The sequence below is a fragment of the Lates calcarifer genome, linkage group LG20, assembly GCF_001640805.2.
Source record: "Lates calcarifer isolate ASB-BC8 linkage group LG20, TLL_Latcal_v3, whole genome shotgun sequence".
Taxonomy (NCBI): domain Eukaryota; kingdom Metazoa; phylum Chordata; class Actinopteri; family Centropomidae; genus Lates; species Lates calcarifer.
In genome coordinates, this window is record NC_066852.1 from 19,630,066 (window position 1) to 19,645,279 (window position 15,214).

The window sequence follows — 15,214 nt, forward strand, 5'->3', positions numbered from 1 at the left end:
GATGTGATTTGCAAGGAATTTATAAATAAATTGTATTTGGCGACAGATTTTACTGTAAATTATTGTTGTTCATCATGTGGGGAATGAATAGCGGACATGAATTAACTGTTCTGTATTACATGTATACTATACATGAACCTGTACAGTAGAGAGGCCTCCTCCCGGCGTCTATCCTGCAGGATTATTCAAACATTTCCACCAGGGGAGCAACAGTGCAGCAGCAGCAGCAGTGCACAAAAGTATGACTTCTGCAACGAGAGTAAACACTCGCTCGCCTGCAGCAGCCGCCGAGGTCAGAGTTACGGCTGTTGCCTCGTGTTTTCACATGCTGATTCTGCATCGGGGACCTCACCCGCAACACACACACACAAAGAGCTCAGGGCGTCCATTAATCAGTGTGGCTCATTGTCATGGTGGAGCTATTAGCCATATGCTCCCAGCCAATCTGCTGCCGCGCAGACCTGCAACAAAAACCTGGTTGGAGCTCTGGCACAAGCTGATGAAAGGTTTTACTCCAGGATGGACGACAGATCATGTATTTACTAGAAATATTAGTTTAAGTTCATCTCTTTGAATTTAAAACATGTAGAGAGCAAGTAGTTCACTGACAGCAATTGCTTCTTGAAAATGCAGATTACATTAATATTGAAATGCTGGATATCTTGTTAGGAGTTTATACTCAAAGATAATCAAATACAGTAATTTATTGTAGTGTTTCTAATAAAGTGACCACAGCAAACACAATTTATGAACATACACATGAACATCTTTGACTTAGACTGGCTTACAAAAGGGAATCTTTATTCACCTTAACTGTGAAATCTACATGTTTATAATCATATAGTTCGTAAAATACCTGAAAATTGTTCACAAAGCTTAAATTGACGTCTTTAAACTGCTTGTTGTGTGTGAACAACAGTCCAGACCCAAAGATATTGAACTAAAGCAGTAAATGTTCACATTTTAGAAGCTGGAACCTGTGAATTTTGTGGCAATTGTACTTGATGTATGACACAATGACTCAGCAATTATCATGATTGTTCACAATTAATTTTCTACTGTTTCAGTTGGCTTACTTTAAACAAAGCTAGTGTAAACATTTTTTACATACATTACTTATACTTTTACACAAAGAACAGGTGAAAATAGCATCTACAAGTCATGCTATTGTGTGTGTTCGTGTGTGTGTGTGTGGATGCGGTGGGAGGAGGGGGAGATGCAGGAGTGAGCAGATGATTAGATCACCGGGATCCAGAGCAATAAGTGCTACATTACCCCCATCCCGCCCCTCGTTTTCCTCCCCACTACCCCTCCATTTATAACGACTTCCACTCTGCTCCCTTCTCCTCTGCCCTCCTCTCCTCACCTACCCCTCCCTCTCCCCATCTTCACCCGTCCATCCCTGCCTCCCACCCCTCCCTCCTCAGGCTTACATTTCTCCTCTTTCTCCCCTGCTTCCCACCCCCATTCCCTTATCTCCTGTTCTCCTCATCTTTAACCTCTTGCTGGCTCTTCGCCGTTCTCCGGCGGGGCCGTGTAGTGACCCAGATCACAGAGCAGCAGAGAGGAAGTGACAGGGAGAGCAGAAAGAGAGGCAGAGCGGCAGATAGCGGAGACAATGCATAAGGTGTAACGTATCACTCTCTTTCTTTTCACCTCTGCCATCTGTGACGGTGGGAAACCTGAGATGTCTCCCCTTCCTCTTCTTCCCACCCCCCCGAGCCCCTCCCCACCCTTCCTCCCGCTCTCACCCTCTTGTTGTAGCGTTCCCTCCCACGCTCACCCTTTCACTCTTTACCCCCACCTGCTTACACCTTTATTCATAATTGATACGCGCAAGAAAGACAGACTTGTACATGTGTGAATTTTGGTGCATATGCCAGGTTTCTTTTTCTTACTGTTGATCCCACCCTCTCTTCCTCTGAGCCTCAGGCCTCTACACCCTCCGCCTCATCTGTTCATCAGTACAATTAAGACGAAATGAAATCTGTCATGTAGCGTTTTAAAAGACATCCAAAGCAACTCTGTTCTCAAATTTAAAGTCAGCTAGCCTCTTAATTTTCAGTTAGCGAATCTTTCCTGGTTCAAAACTACCAAAGGTGTTGCTCCAGATCAAAAACAAGAGGACAGAGTTACCAGGAGATTGTCTTTTTATCTTATCCCAAAGTTAATAAGGACACAGACATGAATATGAGCTCTGTGCCTGTTATTAGCCGTCATTTCTGACATTATTTCCAAAATAATAACAAAACAGTCAAAGCATAAATCTTAACATGAAATGCCAGTATTGTTCCATTCTTTAGGGAGAGCCCTGGGATTTAATTTCGTGTTCATTTGCTATTTTTGCTAAATTACTACCTGCGTGGTTTGTGCATTGTGCTCTGCTAATAAACAAAGAGACTGTTAGACTTGGAGCGTAACCAGACAGGATATGTCACCAACTTGGAACAAGGTCGAAAAAAGGAGCTGACGATCAGAACCCAACACTAAACAAAGATGTTTTTAATGGTTGTAAAGACAAAAATAAATGTCAAATGAAATGATGGCAACCAGGTGGTGCCTATTGGCTTGGCCAGGAGCTACTTTATATACAACTAGTGTGCATGTTACGCTCTTCCGGATGTGTCTATCTGCACCTTTTGCACATTTTGCAGGCAAAGACTGGTGTAGAAAAAATGAAAAAAGCAATGACACTGATTATGTCTCCTGGCCAGAGCTAGAAAACACACATCTTCTATAACAAACTGTGTTGTAATAAGTTTGAGATTAAACATTCAGCCCTCATTCCATCTAAATCTAAACTACTACCAGTTAGCCAGCTCCCTATGCATAGGTAGAACACTGTATGTGCTAAGATGTGACAGGGTTTTGGAGCACATCACAAAAAGGCTAAGCTCACCATCTGGCTAGTTCCCTTGAAATGTAGTGTATTCTTTCTGTTCTTTCAGATCCTGCTATACACTCACTTTCCCTGTCATATAAGTCTATTTTTATCCACGCTGTCAGTGCTTGGCACGGCAGACTTTCTGTAAAAACTCCTCTTGGCCTGTTTTAGACAGATTTCATCAGCTGCTGTGAATTTGGTGACACAAATTTTGCACCAGTGCAGACAAATCACATAATGTTAACACTCTAACACATCCATTTAAGCAGCTGAATCTGAACCACTATATAATGTACTGTATGTTCCCTGTGTCGAACTCTTCTCTAACTTCGCCTCGTGTCTTCTTTTCTCTCCTTCTCTTTTAGTCGGTGCTGTGACAAGAAGAGCTGTGGAAACCGTAATGAGACACCCTCAGACCCTGTTATCATCGACAGGTACAGACTCTCACTCAGTCTCTCTCTTTTTCTCTCCCATGCACACTCTCTCACGCAGACACACACACACTCAGACACACATCCTGGATGAGGGACTGTGTTGACCTGTTTGAATGGCGGCGTGGGATGGGATGTTTGCATGTTTCGATGATCTGCTGTCACTCCTGAAATAGATGCTCCTCAGATAAAATCGATGGCTTCTGAAGCAAGACAGGGTGAAACATTTGAGACTCAAGCTTTTTGCATTTGTGACGCAAACAGTCATGAGTGGAGGTGAACTGCTGTAGAAGTAGCTGGAAGGTCCTCACACACACACGTTTTATTTACATGTGCATGTGCGGTTCAGTCATGTTATTACTGACCTGTGCAGGGGAGACACAGATGTCATCAGCTGTTCAGTTACTACCTCATATTTGGCAGATTCAGGCACACACACACACACACACCTTCAGACTTGAGTGAACAAACACTGCTCAGATAAGTGCAGCATTTCTTCTACGTAATACAAAAATACAAAACTGTTTACTAGCAGGAGCTGTCTGTCGCTTTCACCGACGTTGTCTGTCTGTCTCTTTCTTTCTTCCTGTCTGTCTGTCGAGATGGAGGACTGAAGTTATTCCTCCCTTACTCCCCCCACCCCCACCCCTCCTCTCTCCCTTTCTGTCTCTCCAGCAGCAGCACAGAAAAATGGGTCATGAGCAAAGAAAAAAGTGACAGAGAAAAACTGAAACGAGATCCAACCTCATTTTAATCTGATTTCTTTCTCGGCAGTTGTTTTAACCCTCTGTGAGCAGGTTTTTTTTTTTCTTCCAGCGTGCACGTAGGTGTGTGTAAGAGGAGAGGTGAAATTGTGCTGATTCTCATCACTCTCACTGCATTATCAGAGAAGCCAGTGATCAGTTTTTGACTATAACAGACACATGGTTGTAGACATGTAGACAAATGATTGAATTATGGACAAGTTAAAGTTTTTTGATGTGATTACAGTAAATATTAGCTGGTTATAAACTGTACACTACCTGTCTATATACCTCATATTTTTAAGGTATCAGTTTTTGACCTTCTGTTTTTGTAGAAATTAATGCCTTCCCCATCAATACAGTGATTACAGGGTAATGTAAGGATAGTTTTTAGACCTTTTACAAATCTCATTTAACAAACTTAAATTATATTCTCAAGTCTTTTCTTAGTTCCATATTTTGGAGGCGAGGTGCAAGGTTTTAACCCTGAAGCAACTTTTAGCACAGTTTTGACAGCTGAGACAGTCAAAGATGTAAAAGTACAGTTCTTTTGTTGTTGAACAACAAAGAAAACAAGTGTTTTAGGTAGCATAACACTTTCTTGTACTTTCTTCTTAGGGTCAAATATACATGAATTGATGTTTCATGTGTTTTTATTATCAAATCAAATCAAATCAAATCAAAAAATACTCAAATCGCATCTAATCTAATGTTAACAAGACAAGTATCAAAGCAGTTCTAGGCATCACCTGTTATTGTGAATTTATACACATTTTGACCTCACTCTAAACACAGAAATATGATCTTATCTTGATCCTAGAAACCTCCATCTTTGTCGTGTATAATGATATGTAAATAGTTTAAATATCTTATATAGTTCAGTATGTAGTAGTTTAAATAAATAATACAGTTTAAATTCTTCTCTCCTCCCAAGTCAAACACCTTAATTTTCACTTTTAGCTGTTAAGGATTCTGCTCTCCTCTCTCTCTCTCTCTCTCTCTCACCTCCCCCACTTATTTTTGTGTTTGGAGAAATCTTATGAAGTGGATAAACACTTGTGTCTCAAAGTGAGCTTTGATGGAGTGATTTCAAAGAGCACAAATCTCAGTTTGTGTGTATGTGTGCGTTTGTGTCCTGTGTAAGACAAAAAGTCCAAGAGGCTCCATGATTGACAGGCACATGTAATTTTGTGTGTGTGTGTGTGTGTGTGTGTGTGTGTGTGCAGGACATTATAGTATCTGTCTACCACAGCCCTGTTTTTCTGTATTCGTCGGCGATCTCAGACATCTCAGTTTACACACCATTATACACTCGCCTGGAAGGTGTGTGTATATCTATGTGTACGTCTTTGTGTGTGTATGTGTATGTGGGTGGGTGGTTGTGACTTGGGCCACAAATGGGGGGATAAGAAAAGAATAGATGATATACACAACTTTATAATCTATGATGATATTACCATGACTAATAACCAGCTGATCCCAGACCTGTGCAGAGGAACTGATCTTATTATTGCCTGTGTGTAAGTAGTGGTTGATGTTTGTGAAACATCTTCCCGCTCTGTCAGTGTCACACTTTACGTTACATTATAAAACTGGCCACATATTTGATGAAGTGTAGGCACAAGGTGATTCACACAATGTGACACATTCCCACTTCCAGTGTAGACAGGAAGTTAAAAGACACAATAACAGAGCTGGAGCACTTCCTTGTTGCTGAAACGCCTAAGGTCAATTAGTTTGTGTGTGTGTGTGTGTGTGTGTGTGTGTGTGTGTGTGTGTGTGTGTGTTTCGTGGCAAAAAAAGAGAGGCAGAGTGAATTGTGGGAGATGTCAGGGAACTTGGTCAGGATGGAATGTCAAGGTTACCGTGGATACCGTGGGATACTTCCTGTATCCCCCCTCCTACTTTGCAGTGGTTCACAGCCTCTCAGTTTAACATCTGGATCTCTGCTGTCCAACCCAAACATGTGGAGAGAGAGAGAGCGAGAGAGAGACAAAGACAAAATAAGAGCTTGTAAGTGTGTCAGTTCTTGTAAACAGGCAGATATTGAGATACAATTGTGCGCAAACGTTTTGGCACGCCTGAGCAAATGATATATTTTGTTGATTTGTGTGAAAAGACGTGGATACAACCCCCACAGCAAACAGACAACAACGAAAACAATCCTTTCTTCAAATGTTAATGAGCAGTAGAAAAAAAAAATTAAACTGTATTTGTGTCATGTGCAAAAGTTTGGGCACCCTACTAAGTTAGTACTTAGTAACACCCCCTTTGGCAGATATCAAAGCTTGCAGATGCTTTTTGTAGCCCGCTCAGAGTCTTTCTATTCTTGATTTAGGAATTTCCACCCACTCTTCTTTCCAAGTCACTTCAAATTCTGATATATTTTAGGCTGCCTTGCACACCCAGCATCTTTAAGATCAGGTTTTCAGTGACGGTCAGGTCAGGGGGACTGTTAGGGTCGTTCCAAAAGCTTCAGCTTATGTTACTTTAAGTGTGGTTCATGGTGGATTTTGAGGTCTGTTTTGGATCATTGTTCCAGGACACTGGCATTCAGAATCTGCTGATATGTAGTGGAAACCATTCTTCACAATATCCAATGGTGCAAAGTGAAAGGTTTCTGTCTCAGTCCAGAGTTTCAACAATTGACTGTAAATTTCGCAGGGTGGGAGGCCAGTGAGGGATCATGGTCCTGCCAGCGATCTCTCAGTGGATGGACAGAGGAGTGTGTGATCTAGGATAGAGCATACATTCATCCCACATCTTCACACATGTCACAGTGTGCCTCTGATGCTCCTCAGTGGCAGGTTAAAACACAGGTGGGATACATGGCAGTCCCCAGATCGTCAGAGGAGTAAACAGTGAGATGGACCGCTGTGCAGAGTGAACTAAACCAATAAAACCATTTCAGGCAGATGCCATCCCAGATCCCATCAGCATGTTCTCTTCAGCAGGAAATGCATCACATTTAGAAAATAAGATGACGTATGCCGTTTTACTTGTGGGTGCAAACAGGTAAAAGAAATGGGAGAAAAGAGTGTTTGAATGTGATTGACAGCTCATTGCATGGTGTCAGTGAGGATATCAGTCCTTGTGTGAATTTGTGTGTGTATGGGTGTGACTGACAGCTAGCCCATCATACCAGTGTGTGTGTGTGTGTGTGTGTGGCCTAGTTAATCCATGTTGTAGCGCAGTGAGTGTCCCGCTGCCTCTCAGGGTTAATATAGGGTTAACGACATGCAACGATATCCTATCATACGCCTGCTTGACTCCTAAAGAGCCACATCCACTCTCCTCTGTGTGTGTGTGTGTGTGTGTGTGTGTGCGCCATTCAGTTTCTCCTCCCTGTATCTCCTGTTTTTTCTCAATCACTCAACATCCTCATCTTCCCCTTTTCTGTTTCTCTCTCTTTCCACACCTTACCTTCCCCCAACCTCATCTCTCTCTCCCACTCAACCCCGCTCTCACCCGCCACTCTCTCCCCCTTCCCTCTCTCCCACCCTTCCTCTCCCTTTCTCTTTTTCCTTTTCCTTTGACTTCGTTTTTACTCTCTCTGTGGCCCTGAGGGGTTACCTACCTCACTGCTCAGCTCGCTGCCTGTTTAGACTTCTACGATTGGCTTAATAGGCTCAGACTGTGTGTGTGTGTGTGTGTGTGTGTGTGTGTGTGTGTGTGTGTGTAGTTACGGGGAGTTATAGTCTCAGGCAGTGTGTGCTCAGGGCTTAGATCAGTGTCAAGACTTGAGGAAGGCGGTTTGAAAGTGTGTGATATTGTGTGTGAGTCTAGGGGGGTTATGGGTACCAGTGTGTGTCCTCCCAAAGTCTAAAGAGGCCCACATAAGCCTGAGGGGTTTAAGGGGTTCCCTGTGTGTGCCCTTGTGTGTGTGTGTGTGTGTGTGTGTGTGTGTGTGTGTAATCTATAGGGTTAAGAGGGGTCACAGCTTGAGGAAGAGATGACGAGAAAGAGAAGACGGAGGAAAGGATGGAAAAATGGACGGAGTAGGAGGTGAAAGTGATAAGAAAGCATTTACAGGGAGTTAAAAGAAGAAAGAATGAGTAAGAGGAGGAGGAGGGTGAGGAGAGAAAGGAGGGTGGAGGCTTGTCTCAGGCAGACAGAGGAGAGAAAGGAGGTGAGGAGGAGCAGAGCAGGGTTTGTTTCGGGGGATAAGAGCCTCAGTCTGGGGAGTCCTGTCAATCAGAGAGTGCCGGGTGGGGGAGGAGGGGGCGCTGTCAATCAGCTGGAGGAGGGAGGGGAGGGGAGGGGAGGAGGAGGTGAAGAAAGGCGACAGAGGGAGCGAGGGGGAATCTTCTAAACGATCTCTTCATCTTTTCTGCCTTTGTCTTCCTCACTATCTCTCTCTCTCTCTCTCTCTCTCTCTCTCTTTTTCTCTTTCTCTTGTCCTAGTTTACCAAAATATCTCTGCCAACCTGGTATGTCACTGTTCGCTCAACTGTCACTGTCTGATGCATACGCACACACACACACACACACACGCACGCACACACACACACACATCTAAAATAGACAGTAGGATATTATGCCTCCTCCTTTCTTGACCTGTACTTCATCTCTCTTTTCCTTCTTTGCTCTCCTTTATAGCATATTGTAAAAGGTTATTTTATGAGCATAATAATCCAAAAAGTAAGACAAAAAGACAACAGATAGTTTGCACATTGCTGCACTGAATACACTAAACACTAGACTACACTGAGTCACAGTTTGTGCCTCCCATATAATAACATTGCATTAAAAACAACCTGTGATGTTTGAAAACCTCAGAAGCATCCACAAATTTTCTAAAGGTTTTCCCAGAATCTTCAAAGACCATTTTATCAGTGCAATACAGAGATTTTTGACATTACCAAGACTTGGCATTACTGAGTTACGTCTCCATTTCCTGATCCAAACAAAGATCTAGACGATAAAGGAAACGTCACTAAAGTTTTAGTGACATTTGTTGATTTACGTCCTCTTGTTGTTGTTTAACAATGTAATGTAGTGGTGATTGTTATAACCATAGAAGAAAAGAGATCAAATAAAACTCAGCAGAGTTTATTGTGGTGGTCTGATTTTCCCTAAGCTTATGACATATGTTGCTGCTTCTGGGAATGTCAGTGTTTTTCCTCAAGAACTTCCTGAACGTTGTTTTGGTCTGAGAGTGTCACATTCTTGGTATTTGATTTTGGGAGAGAGCTGGGTTTTTGTGTTTTTATAGGGTGCACTGTAGCAGGAAATGTTGCTCTCTCTCTGCTTCTGGAACTGACACTGTCTCTTTTCTCTGGGTTGCCAGATTTGTCTGCATCCATCACTCTCAGTGGCCCAGGTTGTGGTGCTCAGCTCATGTCGTAGCACCTAGATAACCTGCTCCTTGGTATTGTGTGTCCAGTTCTAAACATTATTGAAGTTTACTTTGTGTTTTTGTAGAAGATGTCTGGTGTTTGATGTACTTTTTTAGCCGTACATGATTGATTACATATGCATGCTCACATTAGCTTTTAGCTCATTTAGCATCTAGCTATGCCTGCATACAGCCTCACAGAGGCGGTGGCGTGGCTGTAAACTCAGGTTCAGGCCCTGACCATCTATCTCAGGGACTCTCTTTTACCTCCTTATCTGGCAACAGCAGGGGCTCAGGTCACTGACTGCAAGGTGTTCATATAAATTTTTTGCTTTTTTTTGGATAACTAAAAGTGGAAATTGTCCCATTTCAACAGGATATCAAATTTTGTTGTCTTGTTATTAAATATGAAGACTTTAATTTGGGTGTTTGTTCCATTTCTCAGTTTTGTAAAGAGGTCCCACACTCAGACTCTCAAGACAGTTACTTTTATATACTTTCTCTCTCTCTGTCTGTCTCTGTCTCTGTCTCCTTCTCCCTCTCTCTCTCTTTTTCTCTCAAGTTGCAGTATCACTTCCTGTGTTAAAGGTCAGTGGTTGCTTGGAGATGAGGACTACTGGGAATTATTCATACCATCGACTTAATGTCAGCATTCACTTCTCTCACTGTGTTTGTGCTTGTGTGTGTGTGTGTGTGTGAGTGTGAGAGACACTGTGTATATGAGTGGGTGAGGGACAGAGAGAGAGGGAGAAGGAGAGAGAGAGAGAAGTATGTTTTATTCATTTCGCTCATTTAGTATCTCAGTCGGCACCTGTCCTAGCATTTAGAAGCTTGGCATTCACATTACTTGCTGATTTAGTTTAACTGCCCGCTTTAATGGAGACACACACGCGCAGGCGTACACGCGCCATTTTTTGTCGACTAACTGTCTAAATGAACTGTTCTCGGCTCATTCAGGGTCAGAGCTGGAGAGTGTGTTGTCAATACTGGGTGGAGTGGTGCTCTTTTACTCTTCCCTCTTTCTTTTTCCTCTCCTTTTATCTATCTCATTATCACGTTCTCCCTCTGCTCTTTTCTTGACTGTTTGTCTCTGTGTATTAGAAGAAGTATTTGCCTCTAAATCTCTTTTCCTTTCTGTCTTCCAACAAATATGTCAGATCCAGGGCAGCAGGCTGAGAACAGATCACAGAACTATGTTTTTTCCTTTTTGTTTGTTTGTTTGTTTGTTTGTTTTTGGTCATTTCTGGTACAGGAGGAGACATAGAGCTGGGGATAGCAAGTTCTTCATCCTCCATTGCTTTCTCTCTCTCTCTCTCCATCCATCTTGCTGTCTGTGTGTTATGGGAATGGGACAGTGAATAAAAGTAAGAAAACCGAACTGCCACAGGCTACAGCTGAGGAGGGTCCACACAGATGTACAATGTGTGCCTGTAACCCCTCCCCTCCCCCTCCACACATATACCCCTTTCCTCTCTCTGTCCTCCCCCTTTCCTCCTCTTTCACCTCCCTCATCCTCCCTTCCTGCTCCTGTCTTTCTCTCTCACACACACACACATGTACACACACCCTTAGGCAGGGATCACGTTACCCTAAAAGCTACAAACTCAGACATGATGGCCTCACACACACACATTTTCCCATCTGTTCCCGTCAAAGCCGATACGATGCCTCGTTTACTCTAAGAGGCTGCTTGTTGTCAAAGAGTATTACTTTTATACAATCTATGAGTAGTTCAGTGGATTTATGCTCAGTATAACTGAAAGTAGACAACATTCAAGATGATGCTTGACTGTGTTTGTAATTAAATTTTATTAGAAAAACTGGAGAACATTTATCTGTGTGTTCTTTTAAAGGGGAAAATACGTAAAAATGGTGCATGTTGTTTCTACAGCTAGACTGACTGATGAAAAATTAGTTAAGAATTATTAAGACTGAATAGGATTTTACATTTATTTCTGTGTCCCACATATCAAACATATAAATATTTAATAAGAAAACAGGTAACTAAACTGCAATTTCCTTAAATTGCATTTTCCCTAAATTCAGTTTCAGGCTGAAACTGGCTGAAATGGCATCAATGAAATCTGTCATACAGGCACATTAGTCTGGAAACTGAGCAATGTTTGGTTAATCTATGTACATTCTTTCATCAGGCATGGTCACAAGCTGAATAAACTAAATAATACCAGTGTGAATTTAACTTAATTAGATTTGGCTTCAATTTAAGAATACAGTGTGGTATTTGACATAATGCACACCCTATTATTCAGCGTGACGTGTGTTCACATTAGCCTTTTTTTCTTAAGTAATGACTGATGCATTCTTCCAGTCTACACCAGTTTCAGTGAACTCAGAAGCTGCAGTGACGGCTGCTCTGAGCAGCTTACTCAATACCCCTCGTGTCGATTAAAGAGCTGCCATTTGTGTAAGTTGACTTACAACAGCTTGTATTGCTGCGTCATTCTCATCCAAGCTTGTCACCACTTTCTGGCTCTGGCAGTCTAATCCTGACTCCTGCTTACAAAGCTCTGACTGACTCAGTTGTTTCTCCAAGCAGTGAAACTTCTATCAGTGAGCACAGCACCAGACCTGTTTGAAATGCTGAAGAAAAAAAAATTAAGAGATGTGGGCAGTGATTCAGAGGTCTGGAACCAGGCTATGGTGCAGCTCTCTAGGGATTTGTAGACCTGACACAGTGTATCAGAAATCATTTCAAGCCTCGAGTATTACAGTTTGGAGAGAAAAATCAAGTCGGCATGTCAGCAATGTGGAAAAAGAGACATGACTTGATGCTTAATCTTTATCAGTCGTTTCCATTTAGCTGACTGACAATTAACTTCCTGTCTGACTGACTGACTGGTTGATTGATCAACAAACTCACTGGTTGACTCACAGAGTGATAATGTAACCTACTGTTGGACTGGATCACTTCTTCACTGGCTGTCTTACAAAGGCCTGGCTGATGTGTGTGCGTTTCTGTGTGTGTGTGTGTGTGTGTGTGTGTGGTATGTGGATAACCTCCTGGTGGACGATGAGCCTGTGGTTGGAGGCCTCGGGGTACCTGCATACAGAGATCTCTCTTACCGTGCACCCATTACTGGACAGCCATTAGTCTCTCTCTCTCACACACACACACACACATGGTGTTAAGGGGGAAAAGTACAGAGCGGCTCATTCATTCTAGGTGGTTAGCGGTGGTGTGTGCACATGTGTGTGTGAATATCTTAAGCTCTGTCATTAAAAAGCAAACAAATTTAGTTTATCTGGAAACTCCCTGCAGACTACACACACACACACATTAACAGACACACTGATGGGAGTGGGAATTTTCCCCTTACCACAAAGTGAACTGGTGGTTGAGGTGTTTCGGGAGGCCGAGCGAGAGTGTGTTTACCTACAGTATGAGAGTTTGTACAACTGTAAAAAGGAATTTGGAGAGAGGAGAGGAGAGGAGAGGAGAGTGTAAATGTGCCAGCCATGCATCATTTCATTATTAATAGCCGTGTCGGAATAAAAATGCTAACCTTGTCTGATCTAACGGACGGCTGAGTCTGCAAGCACTACACTCTCCTGTGGTGTGTGTTTGTGTGTGTGTGTGTGTGTGTGTTGGTGGTGGTGGGGGACACTAGTCCACAATGAGGTCTTGTTTCCCTTTGTTAGGGTGGTGCAGAGCGAGCTGGTGAAGTCATTGTAACCCACACAGGTATAAATATCTGTGTGTGTGTGTGTGTGTGTGTGTGTGTGTTGGGGCGGTGTTTCCCGTGCAGAACAGGCCAGGAAGAGAGCACCAGTGTCCTGCCGAGAGGGGCATTGTTATCTACCTCCTAACACGCAGACACACACACACACACACACCTTCACACACATACACATACAAATGCATCACCCCTCCCAGACTGAGCTGCCTGATCTGCACACCGTCTGTGTCACCACGGTAACACGGAAACACACGCCCAAACAACAACAAACAATGTGTATTGCTCCGCTGTAGACAAAAACAGCCCACCTCACACTCAGTGACACATATACAGGGATATAATGTATATGTGCTTATGTGTGTGTGTGAAATGGACCGTCCTGCCTTTGAGACGTGTTTCTGTTCTTTCTGTTTTGTTGTGGAGCTAGAAAGAGAGAAGCTAAGCCACACACACACACACACAGAGGCAGGCGAATGCAGTCCTATGGAGCTGCGGAGGTGTAATCTGTCAGACAGGAAGCTAGAGGGGTCAGAGGTCACCAAGCACTAATCGATTAGCCGTCAGTTAGTGCCGCGCTCGAGAGGGGAGCACAGCTGAGGCCAGCTCTTCCACAGTGAGTGAGCAAAGGAGTGAGTGAGTGTGTGTGTGTGTTTCATGCTGGAGTGTTTAGGTTCTCGAGCTAGTGTGTGTCCATTAGGAATGTGTATTTGTGTACTTAAGCGTGTGTGTGTTTATGTGTGCTCCGTGACAACACTGTGTGGGTGCATGTATTTCTTGGACTTATTGATCAGAAAGAATTTCAGCAGAATTTTTGGTCTGACCCTCCGAGGTTAAATGCTGCTCTCTCTATCTCTCTCCCTCTCCCTCTTCCTGCCTCTCTCTGTATCTTTCTCCGAGCGGAGAAAGAGCGATAGAAACACTTGAACTCGGGTCGAGCTGCGTAGGTGTTAGCCAGCGCAAGTGTTAAACCTGCTGCTATCATCTGGGTGTTTATTTAAAATGAAAAGCAGTTTCTGTGAATCTGCATTTCTTCTCTTTGACCCGTGGCTTTGGAATAAATATAACTGGTCTTCTTGGAGTATTTATAATGCATGCTTTTATGAGAAACTGCCCCGAAAGCCAAAAGGTGATGGCAACTTCATGTGTTTGTTGCTTGTGCTGACAGTCAGAAGAAGACAGACAGATAACGAGTTTCAGTCAAAAAGCAACATTTAAACACACACATAACAAATTGATTATGTTTAATAGTCAGAAGAAGCTGTTATTTTGATCATGTTTGTATAAATTGCTTATATGACCCTGACCATGCTACAGAGCACATTCGGATTATGAGTTTTTTTTTTAAATGTTAGTGGTAAGGCTCACATGATTTACAAACAACACATTCTCTCCCTTTTCTTTAAAGTTTCATTTTTCATTGCACTGTCCAAAGGTAACAAAATCCACCTTCCACCATCTCTAAAGCTCAAAACACACCATATCATATGTAGTTTGTTTAATCCAGGAACAGGAACTAAAAAGCCTAAAAACAAAAATTCACCATTTTCCAACTATTGCTTTTCTGCAGCAGCATCCCAGTCTCTTTCTAGAAACAGTGTTCACTGATGTTTTGTATGATCCACAAATCTCGCTCTTAACAATTTTTGTTGGAACTACTTTCTACATGAGGACATTTGGGTGAATCAGTCTTTTAAAGATAATGGAGAATGTCTAAAATATATTTTCTATATATACTGTGCTATATATTAATTTCACTGTGTGTAATGAGCGTCTAAGTCGCAAAGAAATCAGTTGGGATAGATGAAGTTCTGTTGCATCCTTAAAACATTCTCTCAGATAAAGCTGCAGCACTCACAGGAGCCTGTATACATCTGAACATCTCTGATATACTGTAACATACCTCATGAGGTATTTGGTTTGCCTACAGTCCACTATAGATTAACAGTAAAGTTACGGTTATGTGTTTATAAAGCACTGATGAATTTTAGGTGGCATTTCTTCTCCTCATGTGGCATCCTGGTGACTGGGATTCTGTATCCTGGGGTATTGCATTAAATATTGTCTAACTATGGACCATTTAGATGTGTTGTGTGAGTCTGTGTCTCCCATGTCTGTGTCCC

The 15,214-nt window shown here is 42.6% G+C and overlaps 1 protein-coding gene across 2 annotated transcripts in view; it reads left to right on the top strand.

The window, feature by feature from the left end:
- Window positions 1–15,214, top strand: part of LOC108893654 (transcription factor COE1-A) — an 85,267-nt gene that overhangs the window by 11,676 nt on the left and 58,377 nt on the right. For both annotated transcript variants that reach the window (XM_018691855.2, XM_018691856.2), the window contains exon 6: window positions 3,250–3,318. In XM_018691855.2, coding sequence (XP_018547371.1) covers window positions 3,250–3,318 — 69 coding nt within the window. The remainder of the gene's footprint in view (window positions 1–3,249; window positions 3,319–15,214) is intronic.